Raw genomic sequence first — 22,429 nt, 5'->3', positions numbered from 1 at the left:
GGCCTCAACAGGCCCTCTCTGGGCTGAGGCTGCGCTCTGAACCTGACCACGACCTCTGCCTGCGGCCAGGTCAGGCACTCCTCATGTGCAGGCAGAGACGGGCCATACTGCAACCCGCGGTCCTGTTAGACGCTCTGCATCCTTCTCTCAACCCTTCCAACCTCTTCCTCCTGCTCCAGCAACCTGCGGGCCTTCCCTCCCTCACTGGGGGGAGCACTAGAGCCCCCCCCCCACCCCCAGCTGCCAGCCTGGTGTTGGTAAGGAGGGTCAAAGTGCCCCCAGATGTTCTCTGCAGTGGGAGGGCTTCATAATAAACTTATTCTGAAAGTTCATGTGAATCCACACACAAGGTGCTAGCATCGACTTGAGCCCTTTCTGAGCTTCATTCACAACGATGCTTAAAACAACCAGGCAATACGGAAAATGGACTGACTGTATGTGATATTGTCACCAAAATCTGAGCATCAGAATGATCACTGATGTCGGCAACTGCAACCCACTCCCCTTTACCACCTAAGGGGCGGCCTTCTCACCAAGTTGAAAGGTTTTCATGAAACCTGCAGATGCTACTAAAACTGAGGTCTGAATAACTTCGACTCTGAGTACTGTATGTTAAGCAGCACAGTGACAGGTCAGTTCTGAGAGGCAGCAGTGTGTGAACGGCCAGGCCTGGGATGTGGTGAGCAACCCATTTCATTCAAAAGTGTGGATTATGCATGGCAGTGATTGGAGTACTTTTCAATTCATCAGATACTGGACTGGCCAGTTTGAGTGTGTGATCTCTATGCCATTCACATAGAAGAAATTCAGAGCCTTTGAGATTCAAATTCACCCCCCTTGTGGGTGGACTCTCAGCTGATACTGAATATGAGGCGTTTCACATGCAGTCAGGAGGCTGGGGATAGAGCGTTTTCATCTTGTTGAGATGAGATCTGAAAACTTTGAAGATGAGGCTGGGCTGGTGTGGAAGAGCTTGCATAACAGATTGTTCTTTAAAACTTTTTTTCAAGTGCTGGGCCTCTGGGCCTCAAGTGGCCCGTCCCACCCCAGAGACCTGGGGATGGAAGAGGAAGCCGGCGCTGCTCTTTGCATTCAGTATGGAAACACGGCTCACTAACATTTTAGGAAGTCTGTCGCCAGCCTGATCTGGGGGCTCGAGGAGGTGGGTGGTGTTTATAAGTGAGCGAAGGAGCTGGAGGAGAATGGGGGGCTGGGGAGGGCCGTTCGGATTCGAGGCAATTGCGCCAACTCTCGGCGACACGGCTGTTCCCTCCTGAGCAGGTGGACCGCGCCGCTGGGCCCCTCTGGGGGTGGTGGGGGGGCTGTGGACTCGTTGCCGAGGGGAATGGGGCCCGGAGACCCTGGAGCGCAGACCAGCTCTTCTTTTCTCTCCTGGTTTGTTGAAACGCGTTCAACTCCCCCTCACCTAGCGCGCACGGTGGGCGCACCCCCGCGGGCTTCCCCCCTTCGCGCCGACACCTCCAACCAGCTTCTCCTCGGCCTCCGCGCTCAGGCAGAGGTCGCCTCTCAGCCGCTCTAAGACCCGCCGCGCGCACATCCCCCGCCCCGGGCCGGGCGGTGTAGGAGGGGGCGAGGCGGGGTGAAGAGGTTGGGGCGGCGAGGGGCCGGGAAGCCTGGGCCTCGTCCTCATTGGCTGGCGCCTGGGGTCCGACACGAGTCCGGAACCCGCGTCCCCATCCCCGGCCCTCACCCCTCATCCCGGCCTCCCCCGACCCGGTCCTCCTCCCCTCCCTCTCCCCCACCCCCAGCCTCGCCGCCCCGAGGCTGCAGAGGACCGCTCCCGGACGGGAGTGGGCTAGGCGGCGGAGGGAGGCTGGAACTTCCAGCTCCACGCCTGAGAGTGAGCGGGAGGGAGTCAGACACGGCGAGGGGCGGAGAGGAGAGGAGACGGAGGCCAGAGACCGCGCGAGCGGGAGACCCTGCGGATCCCGAGCGGAGGGCAGCGGAGGGCGGGGTGCGGGTCGCCGAGCCGAGCCGTCCGGTAGCCGCGGCGGCAGCAGCAGCAGCAGCAGCAGCAGCTCGGCCGCCGCCTCCGCTGCGCGCCCGGAGATCGGCCGGACGCGCCCCCGCGCCCCCGGCAGCTGCGCCCTCGCCGAGCCGGGCCCCCGCGCCCGGACGCAGTCTTCGCTCGGTGCCCGCCGCTTCCTCCTCGCGGTTCAGGGGCGGCTGAGGAGCAGCGAACCTGGACGGGGCTCCGGGGTCCTGACGGCAGCCCCGGAGGCGACGGGGACGCGCTCCGGAGCGCCAGCGAGAGCAGCCGGCCGGCCGCCCCCTCCTTCTTCCCGGCGGAGTTGAAGCCGTGCCGCCCGCATTCAGGTGCAGGGCTTCCGGACGGACACGGACCCCTTGCCCCCGTCCGCGGCCGCCTTGTCATGCTGCCCAAAGTGGAGACGGAAGCCCTGGGACTGGCTCGGTCGCATGGGGACCAGGGGCAGATGCCGGAAAACATGCAAGGTAAGGAGGCGCTCGCGGCGCGCGGCTCCCGCGGCTCCCCCGCCCCCGGCTCGCCCCGCGGGCTGCAGCCGCCGGCCCCGCGCGGGCGCTGGACTGACCGCCCGGCGCTCGCCGCCGCGGGGCTGCTGGGCTGCGGGGCGGCGCGCGGGCGTCGGGCCCCGTCCCCAGGGAAGGCATAAAAGTTTACGGCTCTTGAACAATGCGGGGCGGGGATTTTCCGAGCAATGCCTAATTGGCCGCTTCTAATTAAGAAGAGAGGCTTCGAGCTCCGGCGACCGAAGCCGGGGCAGCCTCTGTCTAGAGATCTAATTATTCCAACGATCCTTCTAAGAAATGGAACTAATCTCGGGAAGCCCGAGCAGGTTCCCGGTCACTCGAATCTGGGGAACTTGAACCAGTGTTCTTGAGTGCAGAAGAACCCTCTGCCTGGGAAAGTCAGCTGCAGAAAGCGCAGGACCTCGGGGAGAGCTGGCTTAGCGGTGTCAGGACGCCAGGGCACCCTGCAGCCCCGGCGCACCCGGGGAGTCGGCTGGCATTGGAACAACTTCTTAAAACGGCAGGCAGAACTGGAAAGAACCAGTTGTCTCCAGCCCACCCTCCCGCCGGGCACTGCGGAGTGAGTGCAGGGCGGGGGCGGCGGCTTAGCTTCCAGCCTCTTCGGTCGGATACCTGGGAATGTGGAAGTCCCGTTTGTTTGCCAAGCTTTTGAATGCTAACAACAAGCGCGAGGCGGAATGGCAAATCCCGTAGGCTGTATTTTCGCCACGTTCCAAAAGAAGCGATTCTAGACCCTGGCCGTGTTAAGCCCTTCAGAAGTTTATCGCAGTTGCTCGGGGCCAGGGAGGGAACAATGCTAGGAAAAGTCTCCGGTGCCCTTCCATCCTCGCCCCTGCCAGCGCGCAGGATGTGCGGGCCGGCGGGCCTGTGATTCCGAGCGCTTCCTGCCATCCCCTCGAGCGAACTTGAAAGGGCCGGGGACGCGCCGAGAGCAGAGTTCAGGGCTGGCGCCCGCGGCGGTGCGAAAGAGGCGGCGCGGGACCCGGGGCCTGAGGTCGCCCCGCTGTTTGGAGACGAGGGGACGGCGGGAGGGCGTGCGTCCCCGCCGGTGGGGTCGGTCATGGCTAGAGGATCCTGGGGTCTCGCCCAGCCTCCAGGGAGGGCCGTGGAAGTCCCCGGGGACCAAGCCCCTAGAGTAGGCTGGCTGCCCCGGGGAGGACCCGGTTGGCCCAAAAAAGCTTTCCCGCCGGGCACCTGGGATTCTGCGAAGCGGGCCCAGGGGAAGCGGCCCCGGGGCGCCGCATCGGGCCCCTCGGCCGCCTGCCGAGGAATGTCCCTTGGGCGCCCTCGGAGCCAGCGAGATGCTGGCGTCCAAGGGAAAGTTTCGGCTTCTCCTTCCCGTGCGAGATTCTGAGCGCCTCGGGAAAAGAAGCGCAGGGAGAAGTTGGAGCAGGAAGTCGGGTGGGGGGCAGACGGGAGGAAGATAGCACTGTGGTATTTTCTTTGTAAAATTCGAGAGGGCCGTTCCTGACCCGATCCAGCGCCCGGGGCAGAGAGCCGGCCTTCCCTGGTGCCTGGGGCTCTGGGACGTCGCCGGCTGCTTGCTCAGCCCCGGGGTGGAAAGCTGGTGGGAAGCGCCCGGCGCGGCTTCCTCCAGGCGACGCGCGGCCTGCGGCCCGAGGGCAGCCCCTGGGGACGCAGACTCCACGCCCTGGCCTGGGCCGCGCCGCGGTCCGAACCGTGGCGGGTGGGGGAAGAGGTGCAGCAAAGGGACCCCCTACCGGGTCCCGGGACGGTTCGGGGAACTCGTCCACGTGCCTGCGCTGCCTCTGCTGTCCCAGGCACCGGCGTCCTCCTCTGCTTTCTCAAGACCGGGACTTCTTTGCTCGAATGCATTGGATTCTCCGAAGACTCACTCGAGCTACAGCACGTGGGCGCCTCTGAAAGATGCCCGGGTCTCGCAGCACGGCGTCGGTCTCCCCACGCGGCCTCGGTCTTGGAATTTTCCAAGAGGGTCCCCAGCCTCGGTCTTGAGGATGTCGGATCCCGAGGTGCGCACCGGGTCCCCTACCTCTCCGCACCTCTCTGGGGCTAAGTGAAGAGTTTACTTTGCTGGAGAAAGGGGGAAGGAGAAAGGCGAAAGGCACACACTTGGGAAAGTACACTTTTTACCCTGTCCGAAAACACGCCTGGAGACAACAGTCACGACCTTTCAGGAGGGTGAGGCTATGAACAAACTTCTGGAAGCCTCAGCCAAACCCCCAGGCTCCCCAAACGCGAGCGGGGACCTCCCTTGGCCCTCGCGAGAGGACTGCGCTCTGTGTCTCTATTTCCATTTCTCGGAGCTCAGACGCCTGCCTCGGCTTTTCCCATCTTTTCCTGGGATCCCCCTTCCCTAAACTCCGGTAACTCATCCCGATCTACGCCCCAACCCAGAACTCCATGTCTCGGGAGAGGCTGCCGGTAGGGGAGTCAGTCGAGAAGCGCGGCTAGGTAACTCCCACCCTAAAGGCCCTTTCCAGAGGCCCCCAGAATCCGTAAAGAAAACAGAACTGTATTAAAAAAAAAAATCAGAACTCTTTGGCCAGGAGGCCACAGTGGTGCTGGAGTGTCCTGGCACTTTGGGGATGGGTGGGGGGGGGCCTGTTTCTCCCTTTCCTTTTCGGTAAACAAATCAGAGGAAACTCCTGCCGGCTCTCAGTTCCCCCAGCCCCGCCCCCTGAAAATGCCACTGATTACCTTAAAACAAACTTGACTGGGGCTTTTGTGCGCCTGTGTGTAGACCCAAGTTGAGCAAGGGGCGAGAGGCAAGTGCGCCCTGGGGTTCGCGGGAGGTGCCCGGAGGCTTCGGGCCGCGGCCGGGCCGCGCGGACCTGCCCTCGGCGTCCCCCGCCTTCCCCGGCCCGTGGCCCGCGCTGCGAGGCTCCCCCGGCGTGGACCGAGTCTCCGGGAGGGGCCGGATCAGGTATTACCTGGGTCTCCCGGCCTCCGCCCCTCCCGCGCAGTTTTTCTCGGTCTTGGAGCTGCGAAGACGCCTTCCCCGGACTGCGTCCGGAGCTGGACGGTTACCCGATCCCTGCAGGGAGCCGCGCGAAGCTGCCGCCTGATTTCTGTTTAACAGGGGAGCTCGAGGTGTTTATATTTTGCAGTGATGATCGGAAACATGTGAAGTTCATTAAAGGACTTCAGTACTTCGCGACGAAACCAAACTCTCGTGTGTATCTTTTGCTTCCCTTCTTTTTTCCTTTCCCTTTCCGTCCGTGCTCCCTCCCCTTTTTCTAGTAATTTTTACAGTAGATTTTCAAAAGTGCAGAGATCAAAGCCCAACCAGTACGTAACTGGGTGTTTGGATTAATCTAACAGCTCTGAACGCTGGGAGCCTCGGGCTGTGGCTGGAACAGTGCTGCGGACAAAGTGTCCGGGGCTCCCCGTTCCCGGTGGAGGTTGGGCGTTGCTTTCACCCAGACGCCCTTAAGGCTCGGTGAACTTTGGGCAAACCCGGTTCCCGTGCGAGGATGACGCCGTGTGCTGCTTTCTCTTCCTTAGGAAAAGGTGACGTTTTGGAACTTATCAGCAAGGCGATTTAAAAGGAATTCTAAGTTGTTACTTTATGCAGTTCGTGTTTCTTTTCTGGATGTTTCTTTGCAGAGTTAAGAGACTTGTGTTCAACAGTGGTCAGCTTAAGAATGTTTAACAAAAGAATTTAGAATTATTTTTAAATTAAAATAATGTGAAGTGCTTACTCATTGATGCCAAAAGAGGTTTTGCTTTGACTGTAAAAATAACTCTGCGGTACACCTGTAAGACATTTTTATTTTCTGTTTTACCTGGTGATGTCTGCCCTCCAGTCACCAAACCGCTTCCTTTTGCAGGATTGAAACCTACCTAGTAAGTTAATCAGATGTGTGCATCCCTCTTCTTGTTTCAGTGTCCCCGTTTAAAATGGTGAATTACTCCTATGATGAAGATCTTGAGGAGCTCTGTCCGGTGTGCGGAGACAAAGTGTCTGGGTACCATTATGGGCTCCTCACCTGTGAAAGCTGCAAGGTGTGCTTCTACGTTGCTACCTGAGAAATGTAATGTTCAAAACCAAAATAAACCACTGGACCACTTCTTCAAGCTAAATGTAGGCTGTCTTTTTTGGACTCAAAAATGAGAGAGGGAAAGAGTGAGTCTTAGTGAGATGATTCTTAGAAATATGTGTCTGATTTAATCCCCAAAGCAAAGAAATTTATGCTGTTTAGAAAACTTTGCCAGTATCACGACTTTAAAATAGTTTATTGCAGGAAAGTGATGTAGCTGTAGAAAGGCTTCTATTTCTAACAGTCCAGAATATTGATTTTGCTTGACTTATATATATTTAAAGCATCGTTGTTCTTGAGAGCCAACATGACAAAGTATTTCCCAAATACATTTTAACTTCAGAGTATTCTGTGCTACACATCCAAACATTTTTTATCCACAGATATAAAAGTCTAAATTCCCAACTGCATGATTTCATCCTGATTTATTCTAAAAATAATTTTTAAGACTTTTGGAATTTATATCAGAAAGAAACCAGATCTTAAGTTTATAATATGAGTAGTTTTAAGTATATGGTGACTTATTTAAATGCAAGAGTTTTTAATATGTGAGATGTACTATATTATTACTAATAACATCAACTATACAGTAAGGATTTATTTCAGACTTTTTTCATATATTCTCAGTAAATTTAATACTCCTTATTTTTCAACATTTTTAAAAGTAGAAAACTCAGTACAATTACTAAACCACTGCCAAGAAAATCTCTTCTCGTTTTTTATAACAAAGTAAGATGGTTTCACTTTGTGGTCAGTAGGGCAAACAAAGAATATACCATCCAAGCAGTTACTGTGTTATAAAGCTACAGATTTTATTTCTGATTAATTCTTTTGGGTGAAATATAAAGAAGGCATACACTCTGCTAAAACCCAGTTCTCTGCTCTACATGCTTTTTTCCCTCATCAGTTTCACCTTTTTCTTTGCAGTTCCCCAACTTCATGTATTCCAATGGAATTATGAACATTTTCCACATTTTTCCATTTTATTCTTTAAATGCTTTTGCTTTTAACTCCTTAGTCCTGACGTTTATAAAACATCTGAAGTGTTTTGTTATTTCATTTTTTCTATTGGTATTTTACTGTAGTTTGCCACCAAAATTATATCAGACTACGTAAAAATAATTCAGCTCTCTAAAAGTGCCTTGTCTGGAACATGAAGGTTAATAAGAAAAAAAAAACAAAAACTACTGATCAATATAGCATGTATTTTCCCCTGAATGTTGAGATAAAACTGTGTGTAGACAAAGCTCTCCAAGATTTGATGTGATTCCTGTGAAGAATAACTCTGTCAGAAAAATCTCCACCATAGCCTGGTTTTGAAGGGTTGATCTTGTTAAAACGTGAAACAAGCCACAGAACCACATAAGGACTCAAAACGGTGCAATGAAAAGATTTACTGGTGATTTCCTTAAAGTGAAACAATAGAAGAGACGGGTGTTAGTTTTATAATATGTCTTACTGTTTTCTCTTATAGGGCTTTTTTAAGCGAACAGTCCAAAATAATAAAAGGTACACGTGTATAGAAAACCAGAACTGCCAAATTGACAAAACACAGAGAAAGCGTTGTCCTTACTGTCGATTTCAAAAATGTCTAAGTGTTGGAATGAAGCTAGAAGGTAAGTTTTTTCTAAAGACTGCTGCCTGTTCAAATTCTCCAAGGACATAGGATCTAAAACAACATTGCACTTATAACACGGTAGCAGTGTTCTCTTAGTCTTTTAACACTATTGACAATAATATCTTTTTGTGTTTTGTCAGCAATATAGTCTGAGTCTCATTTGAAGGCTGGAGAAATCTACCAGAAAAAAAGGTTTAACATGGCGTTTTGCCTCCCCCCTCAGTTTTTAGTTTGAGAAGCAGATGCATTTCATAGGGTAGATGAAAGCAAGACCAATGTGATTCAGCTGAGAACAAGTAAAAATAATTTGCCAAAATATTTTTTAAAGTCCTTTACAGGTTTCAGATCAGGATGCCCTAGTAAAAAAGTTTGATTTTAATCTTTTTAAATAGGTTAACTTGTCTTCATTGTTACTATTAGTTTCATGATTCCTGAATAAGAGGTAAAACCTTTAATTATAAAGAGATTTTTCTCATGGAGAGTATCATTTTTGATTGTGTAGGAAAGCACAATTTTTTTAAGATGATGACTGAGCCTGCAAAATTAAAAAAAAATTTTTTTGAGAATCAGGAAACATGAAAATTAATGAACTGTCATATCGGTAGCAGTGGTTTGACGAGAACAAGAGAGCGGCTGCCCCAAAGCCACATTAAGCTTTGTGTTGAAAAAGGAGGATCTGCGCTTATGCTGTACAGACTGGAGGAAGTAAAGTTAATATGTGACTGCTATAAATAACCTGTAGTTCATGGATGTTATGGTGTGTTGCTGGTTTTCGGTCTCTGACCCACTGACTTTCCACAGATTGCATATACTGTAAATAAAGTACTAAGAAGGGATACAGACCCCAGAGATGTGCCGGATGCGGGGGCCCATTCCTTTTGATCAGTGAGACACAGATTAGTTGTCTTTGGGGCTTTTCTGTTGCATGGCACTCAGACTTGATGGAAATACTCAAAAAATTTCAAATACTCTGCAGAAATTGCTAATAGATTCCTTCCCAATAGAAGTAGCCTCGTGGGTTATCCGGGGACTGTGATGAGATTGAGAAAGGATGTAACTGCTTGTCAGTTCCTTCATTACCAATCACTTTATTATTTTCCAAACAGCAAAACAGTGTGGTAGATGCTTATGATAGTATGAGACTCGGAAGATAAAATGTTAAAAATTAAACGTTGTGATCGTTGATTAAAAAAGAAAAAGGAAAAGGTTGCTTTTCTCTACCTTAAAAAGTGTGCTTTCTTAATAGGAAGTCACTTGTGGCATGTGTTCATACTTTGCTCACAGTGAGAACAAACAGTCGAATATTCAATAAATATCATCCAGATGAAAAACTCTTTATTATCTTGTGTGGTATTCTGGGTGCCCAGCATTGACAATAAATTTTTAATGCTGTACTAATCCGAAGATAAAAAGCTCCAGAACTTAACCTCCAGCAATTTCACCATGTCACAAGCTGTCAGAGGTCGCTGTGTCTGGTCTAATTGCCAGTGGTCACTATGAGCTAGCAGAGACCCACTACGGATATTGCTAGACGTGTCCCCGGACACCACCCGGTATTGTGATGGTGGACCGTTTTGACAGCTTCGGAAATGAATCTGCTTTAGTTAGGTCCAGTTCTGCTTAATTGAAAACAATAACCGGTGGCTACCTGGTGTGTACCCATCAAGTCTGGGTGAGGATGGTTTCCCGAGAAGAGCATGTACCTAGCAATTTTGCAGCAAATTAGCCAAAAAGAGTTTGAGAGAGGAAGCTGTTCTCAGGAGAAATAGTCACAATTTGATCCAGTAATGGCCCCTTTGATTTGGGGGGGTGGGGTGCGCCCTCTGAGTAGTTTGCGTTTCCATAAGGAGAAGCCCAGCCTCGCTGGCAGGACAGAATCCGATCCTCGTCCTTAGCAATACAGAGCCTCCCCCAGGGGTAGCAAAGACTAGGCGTCTCTTCAGTCCACCGAAGGGTTAATGTGTCCCCACATAGCCGAAATATTTTTTTGATGACAAACACACTTGGAGGAAAGAATTCATAAATAAAGAGGACATGGCTTTTTTTGGGACTCTTTGAGAGCTATTGTGGTGAAAATAACCACACACAGACCACTTCTGGTCCATTTTGAGCCTAACTATCCGGAGATCTGGACAGTGCTCAGGACTTACATCTTATTTATACCCTTACTTCCTTTTTTTTTGTTTTTTCATGCCCACACCAACAGCGGTAAGGGCAGACCGAATGCGCGGAGGAAGGAATAAATTCGGGCCCATGTACAAGAGGGACAGGGCCCTGAAGCAGCAGAAGAAAGCCCTCATCCGGGCCAACGGACTGAAGCTGGAAGCCATGTCTCAGGTGATCCAAGCCATGCCCCCCGAGCTGAGCATCTCCTCTGCGATTCAGAACATCCACTCTGCCTCCAAAGGCCTACCTCTGAACCACGCTGCCTTGCCTCCTACAGACTACGACCGGAGCCCCTTTGTGACCTCCCCCATCAGCATGGCCATGCCCCCTCACGGCAGCCTGCCCGGGTACCAGACCTACAGCCACTTTCCCAGCCGCGCCATCAAGTCCGAGTACCCCGACCCCTACACCAGCTCCCCGGAGTCCATCATGGGCTACTCCTACGTGGATAGTTACCAGACCAGCTCCCCGGCCAGCATCCCCCACCTCATCCTGGAACTGCTCAAGTGTGAGCCCGACGAGCCCCAGGTGCAGGCCAAGATCATGGCCTACCTGCAGCAGGAGCAGGCCAACCGCAGCAAGCACGAGCGGCTCAGCACGTTCGGGCTCATGTGCAAGATGGCAGACCAGACGCTCTTCTCCATCGTGGAGTGGGCCCGCAGCAGCGTCTTCTTCAGGGAGCTCAAGGTACGTGCAGGCCGCCGGGCGCAAGGCTCCGCTTCCCTCCGCGCGGCCCGGGCTTGTGCCGCTGCACAGGGTCTGGGTGCCGCGCGCACGCTGTCCTTCCTTGTAAAGCGGTGTTTCAGACCTTGACTTCAGAACTGCCGCGGCTTCCCTCTATGCGCCTGTATTTTCTGCAGCTCTCCGTTTAGGGGCGTGGCATTTAATGTCACACACGGTAAACTTAGTTGGGATGTTTTTTTGCTGAACAGGAAAAGTGCTATTCCCTCTCCCTTATTATTACCTTATTCCCTCTGCCTTGGTTTATGGCTGAAACATTGAGGCCGATGTGAAACAGTGAAACAGAACGCAGTAAACTTTTGAAGAATTACCAAGTAAGGAGCTCTATTATAATGGTGCCAATTGAGAAGGAAAAAATGCCACCGTTTCGTTGTGTTTAGACGCTAAAGAATCCAAATGGTACCGCTGGTTAAGACTATCAAGTAGGTATTTCCTGCCTATTTACCTTGACATTAGGTTGGTAAACCTTTTGTTTTCGGAGCAGATTCCAATAGGATGTTTACTGCCTTTGGCTGCGGAACGGCCCCGTGTGAGTGCTGGTCTGCTTGGCTGGGCTTTGGTTCTCATAATCTGTGTCTGTCGTTGATTTTAATGGATTGGTACATTGTAAACACAGTCCTTGTTTGTACAAGGATCTCTGTTTAACTGCATAATTATTTTATTTCCTGAAGCTGAAGACTGAATTAATATGGGAAAGTCGTAACGAAGTTTGGGACCGTGGGGTAACTGCAGGACCACCAGCAGCAGCCTGGTGGTCAGCGGTTTCATTCTCTGTGTTAAAGACAGAGCTGAACTCTGGGCTTGATTTCTAGTCTATCTGTTATAAAATCAGTTTCTCCCTGTTACCGTGGCGGCTTCAGCCTTTGGGAGGAGATTTTAAAATCTCTGCAAGGAGGAGAGTACAAAGCAGACTTTTCATTTAAAGGTTCTGTCTAAAGCTGTGTGCATGCGGATGGGCTGGAGTGTGGAAACCACGTCCAAATGGAAAACGCGGCTTTCCACGGCCGCCTTCCCTCGGCACCGTGATCTGAAACAGGAGAGTTACCTGAACGGCCCCGGGCGATCGCTGGGCGGCCGTGAGGTCTAGCCCTGCTCCCGGGCGCCTGTCCTCCGTGTGCAGAGGGCCGATGGTGGGGTTCACACCGGGACTAGCAAGGTGCCCTGTTGGCTGCCAGACCAGCCCCTCTGGCGTGGAACCACCCTGGTGTCATCAGGTGCTTATCATCAACAAGCATCGCTTTCCTGATGGTAACCTTGGGTTCGCAACGTTGTCCCTTAAGAGAACAGGTAAGGGATTGGAAAATGAAAACGAAAATGATCGTTCCAGATGCAGCTGACAGGTTGGGAAACTCAGAAGGACGGAAGCCTCGCCTTTGCAGAGGGACCCAGTTGGCGTTAGATCCTTGCTGCTTAGTAACTGTCTTTGTTGGGCAGGTTGTCAATCTCTGAGCCTTAGTTTTCTAGTCTGTGAAATTACAGGTGTGGTGTTGTGGGGGAGGTGGAGGTATGTAGGGAATAACAATACATCTGTTGAGATATTTCAAGGAATAAACGAGACTGTATGGGCAAAGCATCTAGTCCGGGGAACCCAGCATATATTATATACTTAGTAAATCAGTGCTATTTTTAAATTGTTCTTACTGTTTTATGACAAATGTGTGGAGGCTTTACTTAACACTCATGTTCAAGAAAAAAACATGCACTTTGTACTCTTTTTAGTTTGACGTTGAAAAGCAGAATTACCATCTGCATGATAGAGAAGTAAAATTCTATAATAGTAATTAATTACTTCCAAGTGAGGACCTCAAACTTGCCAGGCAGTACGTTGGGTGTGAGATGGATACAAGGTTGAATAAGACAAGATATTTCCTGTCGAAGACAATTTCATAAATATCTACGTAAAAAAAAACAAAGCTGAAGTTCGTTTCACAAAATCATGAGGAAAGAAATCATGTATTATTTACATGAAAAAAGAGAAAGTTGTGAAGTGAGTATAGAGAACCCCAGGTGGGACTTTAACAGTGCTAGGAAAACATGCTCTCCAAATTTCGCCTTTCCTTTCCCTGTAGTTAAATTGCATGAGATTCTTTTCTAGGGCATGAGATTTCATATTTCGTTAAAATATGAACATTTGGGGGAATGGGACATATTAAAGCACTCTGAGTCCATTCAGTTCAGTTCAGTCGCTCAGTCGTGTTCGACTCTTTGCGACCCCATGAATCGCAGCACGCCAGGCCTCCCTGTCCATCACCAACTCCCGGAGTTCACCCAAACTCATGTCCATCTGAGTCCTTTATACTGTTGTTTAAGGCATTTATCAGTCTTCTGTGAGAAAATGCTTTAAAGAAGAGAAGGGAACAGATGCAAATGCTGGCCTGGCTCCTGTAAAAGGCGGGGGCGACCCCAGGAGAGAAAGACAACTAGACCCTCTTCTCTGTTGGCCTTGGACTTATATTTTTGAAAGAGGTATTACCCTTGAAGTATTTTTCAGAGGACTAAAAGTAGAATTCCAGAATAACTTAGGGATTGTTTAAATACAGAATTGAGAGGTGACCATTTGTTTCGGAAGAATTCCTTTTCCTTTGTTTATAAAGTCGCTTTGTGGAAACCAGACCAAGGCGTTTGAAGCCAGCGTGGAGACATTGTGTGCTGCCCTGTATTTCTCCAGGGCAGAGGCTTGCAAACTTTTGAACTAAGGCCCACAGTAAGAAACATATTCTACATTGGAACCTGGTGTATCAAACACACACACACACACACACACACACACGCATGCACACACACGCACGCATGCTCAACTGAGCCAGAGTTCCACGAGACAGTGCATGCTTTTGTCCATGCCATACGTGCTGATATTTTCTATTCTATTTTGCTTTAGTCGAATTTATTTCATGCTTTTAAAATAAAAAAAAAATTCCCGGTTGCGACCCCCTGAGCTGATTTCCTGACCTGCTAAGGAGGCAGGCCCAGCAGTCCAGGAGTGGTTGCTCCTGGGCAGGGTCATGGGCCAGCCACCAGGCGTGGTCCACCTGCCCCGGCCAGGAACACCTCCTGCACAAGGCCTCCCCCGACCCCACCCCTCACCCCGGCCTGGCCTCCAGGGCCCTCTGGAAACCTGCAGCCAGATCCTCCACCTACCTTCCTGCAAACCTTGTGATTTTAAAATAGCGTTTGGGACGATTTAGATGGATGGCCCCTTTTTCATATTTGTCTTTTTCTTGCTAAGGTCACTGTAAGTTACCCATCAGGCGGTATACTTATAGAGCAGATTGCTTATAGCTCCACAGCCCCGACCTGGAAAAGCACACATTTGCTGCAGGAGAAGTAATAAGATAATCGGGCAGTTTTGCAAACGGCCCCTTGCTCAGCCTCACAGGACACGTTACACTCTGCGTGCAGAAGAGGGGGATGCAGGTTTCATTTGTTTACTGTCTAAGGAACCAAAAGGGCCAGAGGAAATCTGGTGGGTTGTTTAGTTACACGGTGCAAAAACAAAAGAAATGATATTCTGGTTCCCATTCAAAATATTGGAATGGGAAAGAAGAAATTTTAACTCCCATACGTGCATCTTGAAAAACAGTACATAAACAGCAAAAAAAAAAAAATACAATATCGAAACCGTGCAATTTCAGAGCTAGGTGATGACCAGGGAAAAGAGAGTAAGTACATATAAGTGAGCTGTTTTGTTTCCTGTATGAGGGCAGTTCTGATTTCCGTCCAAAGTTGTGGCATGGGAAAGGTGAACGAACTAGTTGGGGTAGCTGTCCAGCCAGCACCCATGCGTCCAGCGATCCTCACGGCCCGGACACCACAGGCTTTCCAGAGCAGGACGAGATGGTGGGGGTCCTTGGACTCGAGCCCCTCCATTTACATGTGGAGAAGCTGAGGCAGGGGGCCTGTGGCCTGAACGAGATTATACAGCTGTCTACCGCAGGGAAGAACTGGGGGGCTGGCCATTCAGGTTACAAGAAGCTGTGCTTCTCCACAGCCCTGCACCCCTGCCAGGACACACGCAAGCATATGCGCACACACACACATATGCACACACACACACACACACAAGCCCTATAACCTTTGACTCCAGAAATCCACGCCTTTCCCAGGAAAGCTACAGTAGACGTCCCGGTTATCAGAAGTCCATCACTACCGCCCAATTACTAAAGCACTGAAATCAGCGAGATGAATTTTCTCTGAGCCCAGACCCGTCCCTGGGAGGGAGGGAGTCACTTTGGAAAGTGGCTACAATTCTCGCAGGCTACGGGGGCCTCCAGCGAGTGAAGTGTGTCTTCCCATTGGCACTCCTGAGCCCTGGAGGAGGGTCCAGATCCCTCTGAGTGCCTCCCTCGTGCCCACCGCCCTTGGGAGGACGGGCGGCCATGTGGGGCTCTGCCCTGCTGTAAAGTGGGTAAAGGAAGTTACGTCCTGGGTCCGACTGGGTGCCGGGTGCATCAGCCTGGGCTCCTTTCTGTGTGTTTGTGAAAACAGTCCGGAAGGGAGCTTAGGATTGTAACCAGGTGGTAGATGGCCCTGAATTCCCCCAGCCTGACAGCATTTCTGGGGTCAAGGCATGCGTTCACTACACCTTCGAATCTTTAAGCTCCACCTGTCTTACGGTGGCCTGTGTTCTTGACTTTGACTTGTGTTTTTGGAAATCAAGAGTGAATTCCAGACCCCCTGGCCCAACATCCCAGAAAGTGCTGTTGACGCGAGTCAAGAAGATGGTGCTCTTTCTCCTTCGCTCATTTTTCTCTGGTCTGTGTCTCGAGTATCTCACAAGCACCAGAGCAGTGGGCAAGTAATTCCCACTTTGTTGAACAGCTAATGAATCTGCAGGATCTGTTTGATCGTCTAAGGAGACCAGATGTCTTCCGAGGATTCTGGGAATGGATGGAGAAGAATTTCCCCTCCGTGAATATTCTTGTACATGGAGGAATAAAAAAAGTCTAAATTAATCCTGACTGAAACGCATAACTAGCGTTTCTGTGGAAAATAGGGCTCAGAGGCTCAGGGAATCTGTGCCAAAGGAATTCAGCCACGCAGAAGCCAGTTTTCTCGAAAGCCAGCCGCCCTTTTTTCTCTGTTCTGGTATGGATGCTTTTTGAGCAGAGTTTTAATTTATTTATCGTCAACATCCTAGATCCCTTTTCCCGAGCCTCAGTTGACTTCTCCCACCCAACACAGGTCTGCAGTCTGCGGTTCGCTGGATTTGCCCCAGTTTGAGGCCGTGTTCATTGGTGGGCTCGCTCAGCCCTTCGTTTCTCTGTGTGTGTGTTTACCTGCCATATCTGCCATCCTGCTCTCTTTAATGCCTCCCAGGTGGCTCTGTGGTGAAGGATCCACCTGCCAATGCAGGAGATGCAACACAGAAGAGGCAAGTTCAATCCCTGGGTCGCGAAGATTGCCTGGAGAAGGAAAGGGCAACCCACTCCAGTGTTCTAGCCTCGAGATGCCCATGGACAGAGGAGCCTGGTGGGCTGCAGTCCATGGGGTCACAAAGAGTCAGACACAGCTGTGCACACACGCACCCACTGCTCCCTTTGGCCTCTGCCTGAGCTTTCAGGATCATGTCCCCAGAATTATCGTCTGTCACTTTACTTACCTGTGTTTTCATTTCTTTGGATGCAAAGTAGGTCCTCCTGGAAGCAGATGATCAGTATTTAATGTGATTTCCCATAAAGAGGGGAGAAGTATTTCTATTCAAAGGCAAATGAAAACATCTCTGACCATGAAACCTATTTCTCAAAAAGAGATCAGAAGGAAATAAATGGACCTTCCATAGGTTTACAAGGAAACCGGAAAACTGGCTTTTCTTCCACTGGGGGTGGGCATGGAAGTTTTCTGCTGCCTGTGAGTTTGGAGGGAAGGTTGGAAGCTGCAGGTCTGACTCTGTGACTCGGGGCTCTTCGGCATCAGACGTCTGCTTCTGTGGCTCCTCCAGGCAGACCTGGCACAGAGCCTCTGGGCTGGTTGCTGGTGCTAGGTTGTGGGTCTTTCTGGCTGTCCGTGCTTGTCCAGGCTTGTGTGTTCCTGCACTCATGTCGCTTACTAACTGAGGAATCTTCCTGTAGCCGTTGAAGTCTTCTTTGGTCACTGTCTGCTAGGTGAATCGGCTCTCCTCCATCAGCACCTGTTTAAGGTAGACGTGCTGTTCTTTGGCAGAAATGACTGCTGACTGGAGTACCACAGGCAGATTCAGATGCTGGATTCTCCACCCTCTCGGTTCCTTTTCAAGTATTGTTGTTGTTAAGTCACTAAGTCAGGTTGAACCCTTTTTCAACCCTGTGGACTATAGCCTGCCAGGCTCCTCTGTCCGTGGGATTCTCCAGGCAAGAATATTGGAGTGGGTTGCCATTTCCTCCTCCAGGGAATCTTCCCAACCCAGGGATTGAACTTGCGTCTCCTGCGTTGCAGGTGGATTCTTTACCACGGAGCCACCGGGGAAGCCCTTAAAAGTATCACATTTGCTTTATTCAGTGAGGATACGTCCACAGGCTGCAGACTCGGCTTAGACTCTGGGTTTCCATGTGATCAGACTCTAGTAGTTACCGTGCAGTGGGCGGAAGCCAGGGGGTTTGGTGGGAGCGATGAGCGTGGCTTCATACTGGGTTCACATACCCGATGCGCTTCCTGTCCCTGTTAACCTGTGTGTTACCTGTCAGGATGGTGGGGAGCCTGGGAGAAGCCTGCCACACCAGAGCGCTGTGTTTAACTGGCTGGGTCGCTGTCAGGCGTCAGGAATGCACAGTGAGGGTGGGAAGAAAACGGGCATCTCCCTTGCTCTGCTCGAGGTCAGGTGGTGGAGGAAAGAGGCCCCTTTAATCAGGGGCTCGCTCTGCCTGCTGTAGGTCTGAGTCCCTCTCCTCAGGCGCTGGTCCGGTCCACTCCTTCCCTCCTGGGGAGGGAGGGCGGGACAAGGTCGCCTCTTGCCCAGGAGGGGAAGCCCTGGACCCTTGCTGTCACGTAAAGTGGTCCTTCCAGAGGACACGTCCGTCCATCCTTTCTGGATCCAGAGAGACACAGAGTTAACTGATAGATAAAAGTTTGCTAACTAGGTTTTTATTTTCTATTTTTTTGAAGTTTATTTTATTCCCATATAATTGATTTACAGTGCTGTGTTCATTTCTCCTGAACAGCAGAGTAGTTCAGTTATACATGTATATATTGTTTCTCATATTCTTTTCTATTTTGGTTTGTCACGGGGCACTGAATACAGGTCCCTGTCCTGTACAGTAGGGCCCTGTTTGTCCAGCCTGCATATAATAGTTTGCTCCTGCGAATCCCAAACCCCCAGCCACCCCCTTGGAACCCACAGGTCCATCCTGTGCGTCTGGAGTTTGCGGGTCCGTCCTGTGCGTCTGTGAGTTTGCTTCACAGACGAGTTCATCTGTGTCATGTTTTAGATCCCACACCTCTGTGACGTCATATGGTATTTTTCTGCTTTACATCACTTAGCATGGTAACCTCTAGGTCCATCCACGTCGCTGCGAATGGCATGATTTCGTTCTTTTTCGCAGCTGACTGGCACTCCACTGTGTGCACGGGCCATATCTGTACCCATCCTTCTGTAAATGGGCATCTAGGTTGTGTCCACGTCTTGGCTGTTTTAAATAGGCTGCTATGAATGTAGGGGTGCATGCATTTCTTGAATTACAGTTTTGTCTGAATATACGCCCAGGAGTGGGATTGCAGGCAGCTCTCTTTTTAGTGTTTTAGGGAACCTCTCGGAGAAGGCAATAGCACCCCACTCCAGTGCTCTTCCCTGGAAAATCCCATGGGCGGAGGAGCCTGGTAGGCTGCTGTCCATGGGGTCGCTAGGAGTCGGACACGACTGATCGACTTCACTTTCACGTTTCACTTCCATGCATTGGAGAAGGAAATGGCAACCCACTCCAGTGTTCTTGCCTAGAGAATCCCAGGGACGGGGGAGCCTGGTGGGCTGCCGTCTATGGGATCGCACAGAGTCGGACGCGACTGAAGCGACTTAGCAGCAGCAGCACGCCATTCTCCACAGGGGCTGTGCCACTTGACATTCCCACCAGCGATGATGTAGGAAGGTCCCCTTTTCTCCACACTCTCTCCAGCACTTCTTATCTGTAGACTCTCTAATGATGGCCATTCTGACCAGTGTCAGGTCTTACCTCATTGCAGTTTTGCTAACTAGGTTTTAAATTTTTTTTTAGTCAAATAATCTGTCACAGGCAAAAATGGTCGAGGCACTTCAGCCAGTTTGGGGAGGGGGATGGGAAGCAGGCATGAGAGAGATGGAGGAAGAAACACAGAAGGAGGGGCAGAAAAAGAGCTCAGTAGGTAACCTGCCCCCAAGGTTTGGAGTTACATTAATAGGAGAGAGCTTAGGGAAGACTCAAGGTCAACAGAAAATACTTTGGATAACACGTGATAATAGTAGCTGGCACTTACTGAGTTTTTACTGTGAGTCAGACGATCGCCAGCCGCTTTACCAGTGTTGTATCTCGTCTAATGCTCATCACTTCCTGGGCAGTGAGCACGTTTGCTCCCAGCGTGCAGCTGAGGCTCCGAGACCCAAAGACTTTCACTGATCTGCCCCAAGTCACGCAGCTGTTAAGTACTAACTATGTCTTTGAAACCAAAAATGCATATGGCGGTCTTCTGTGAGCTACGCCCATCTGAGTACCACTTTACAGTGGGTCTTAAAGGACCTGTGTTCTTCTTCAGCGGCAGAGAGCCATTGCTTAACATAACCCAAGAATATGTAAATTTTTCCTGTTTTTAATTAGCGGTGACCTTGTAAGGCTGGAATACAGAACGGAGAAGAGGAGGAGTCTGCCATTGGTTGCAGACTCTGGAGCTTCTAAACCTTAATCTGTAAAAGCGTATGTAACTGCAGGGTCAGCAGGGGGGTGGTACTCCCCACTTGGGCACGCTGGGCAGGCTCTACCACCCCGGGTTGCCCAGCTCTGATTCCGACCGCGTGGCCAATAGAGAGCAGTGTGTCAGCCTGTCTGCTTAGAAGCTGGTCCACACCTGTTTGCTGAGACTTGCCTGGGTCCCTGGTCGGTCCAAGGCCTGCACACGTCTGCCCAGCAGGACACACAGGCTGCTCACGGATCTTACAGAAAGTCCAGAACGTCTGCTCCTCAGTCTCGAGGAGGGGAGCGCCCCGAGTCCCCAAGCCCCGGGACCCAGTGGGCCGAGCATCTCTGCCGGCACACCGAGTGTGGTAGCGGGTGACAGCGCCGCGAACGAGACTCACGCGTGACTCATGCGTGACGCTCCATAACACACTTTTGAAGGGCTTTGCCCTCTGAACCTGTGAGGTAAAATGGGTCTTTCTATTTTCCAGGGCAAGTGAAGGATGACTTGCTCTGACTCATTCTTCTGCAGCTCGGGAAGTCGATCATACAAATCTCTGCGGGCTCCACATCCATTTGCAGAATGGCTGCATGCAAATCGCGCGTTTGTGCTGTTGCTCACGTTAAAGACATTCATCTCTGACCCAAGAACGCTGCCGCCCTCGAGCACAGCGTGGTCCGCAGCGTCCCTCTGCCAGCCCTGGGTCTTTCTTAAATACCTGATGCTTACCACCTGCTTCCTCTGGGGCTGCCTTCGCCACGCACCAGGCGAAGCTCAGGCCTCCTGTGCACGGGGCCCCAGCCAGCGTCTCTGGAGACACGCTGACCTGTTGTATTTTCTCCTCTTTCCTTCACCTCCGTCTCTCCTTTCTATTTGTCCTGACCCCCTTTCTCTTTGCTCACTCACATGGCTTCTCCTCCTCCAGGGTCTGCAGTGTTGTGGGTCCTGGGAGCGCCTGCAGTGTTGTGGGTCCTGGGAGCCCGCCCTGTCCAGGGCTGCATCTGTACTTCCCTGCAGATGGGACGTGGTGGGCCAGGAGGGCCCCCGAGCCCTGGAGGTCTGATGGCAGATGGAGAAGACATGAGAAACTGTCAGGTCGGCGAACCCAGGAGTGGGCAGCGTTCGCGGGTAGTCGGTGGAACGTCTGGGTGGCCTTGTCTCCGGGCGAGGGGACTCCACACAGTGGGGTTTCCTGTTGCAGAAGCAGGTCAGCCTCCAGGGCCAGGGCACACGAGACTGACCGGGGGTGTGGGGACCCCTGTAACGCCCGCCTACACTGTGTAAGCAACATCTCCGCATGGTCCCGCAAAGGGCTGGCTGCCCGTGTGCCCCTGCCTTTTTACTTCCTCCATGGAAATCTTTCTCTTTCTTTCAAAAAATGTTTACTGGGCCGCGTGGGGTCCTAGCTGCGGCACGTGGGAACTTCTCTGTGGCATGCGGGCTCTTCGTTGCAGTGCACAGATTCTCTGGTTGCAGGTCCAGGCTGTTGCTCCAAGCTGTGTGAGTTTTTAGGTCCTCAGCCAGGGATCAAACCCACGTGCCCTGCGCTGCAAAGTGATTCTTAACCACCAGACCACCAGGGAAGTCCCCTGGAAATCATTTTCAAACGCCATGTTTCCGACCTCCCAGGACCAAGCCTGGGTTATTCACATCCAGCAGCCTTGGAAGGAACAGCCAAACGCTTGGAAGAGAAATTGTACAGATCTGAAGGGCACAGGACTGTAGGGCCCTGCTGTTCTCCATTTCTCCGTGAAGACTAAAAGAGTGCCCCATTATCTTGAATATTTAGAAATGTCCCCAGGATTACGCAACATTAAGGATTAACTTTGCAACCAACCGTGATCCGATTTCTGACGCTGTAAGAAGGCCTTCTCTTGATGTAGCAGATGGACCAACTGGGCAACAGGTCTAAAGTCTGTCTTTTATTGCACAAGATGAGGGTTGCGGAGGCAGAGGGTAACCCCTTCTGCCATTCATTTGGGGAGCGTGGAGGTAGCTGGCCTTCCATCCGTGCCTCACAGCGTTGCTCTTTAAAGTCTACGCAGCAGGACCACCTCCTGTGAAATGACGATCACATTTCTAAGTAGCTTGTTTACAGAATACTTTACCTGGGAGAGCAGGATAATTATTTCACTTAAATTAAAAACACATTTTTATGGAGGATGAAACATGGAGGATATCAGGTCCGTTTTGCAGGGATACACTCAAGATGGGGAGGGGCGTGGGGCTGGGTCAAGGCAGCACTGATAACAATTCCTGTCTTCACTTTTAAGCAGGATTAAATTCTTAACTGGTCCTCAGAAAATTCCCAGGAGGATGTTTTCAGTGACTTCTTAAGCAGTGGCCCTGATGTGGTCATACAGCCACACTCACATGCATTTGGTAGGAAATAATTTCACGCACACGTAGGTCTCGGGTCCTCCGTGCTTCTCCCAGGCAGATCTTGTGTGTATGTATCACAAGTGCATATCCTGTTTTCAGACGTGCTGTCCAAAATGTTAGCAGATTCCAAGAACTG

The 22,429-nt window shown here is 51.1% G+C and overlaps 1 protein-coding gene across 7 annotated transcripts in view; it reads left to right on the top strand.

Annotated features, from left to right (window-relative positions):
• The window catches only part of NR5A2 (nuclear receptor subfamily 5 group A member 2), a 164,559-nt gene that overhangs the window by 9,055 nt on the left and 133,075 nt on the right, over positions 1 to 22,429 (top strand). For 3 of the 7 annotated variants that reach the window (XM_044942631.2, XM_044942629.2, XM_044942630.1), the window contains exons 1-4: positions 2,249 to 2,475; positions 6,401 to 6,519; positions 8,029 to 8,170; positions 10,379 to 11,025. In XM_044942631.2, the coding sequence (XP_044798566.1) occupies positions 2,394 to 2,475; positions 6,401 to 6,519; positions 8,029 to 8,170; positions 10,379 to 11,025 (990 nt within the window). In that variant the 5' untranslated portion in view covers positions 2,249 to 2,393. Of the gene's footprint in view, positions 1 to 2,086; positions 2,476 to 5,555; positions 5,687 to 6,400; positions 6,520 to 8,028; positions 8,171 to 10,378; positions 11,026 to 22,429 lie in introns of those variants that run through there. The other 4 variants (XM_025285308.3, XM_025285307.3, XM_006078429.4 and 1 more) reach the window with 4 other exon arrangements.

This window comes from Bubalus bubalis, chromosome 5 (genome assembly GCF_019923935.1).
Source record: "Bubalus bubalis isolate 160015118507 breed Murrah chromosome 5, NDDB_SH_1, whole genome shotgun sequence".
Taxonomy (NCBI): domain Eukaryota; kingdom Metazoa; phylum Chordata; class Mammalia; order Artiodactyla; family Bovidae; genus Bubalus; species Bubalus bubalis.
The sequence above is the reverse complement of the archived record's forward strand: the minus strand, read 5'-3'. Positions and strand labels throughout refer to the sequence as shown.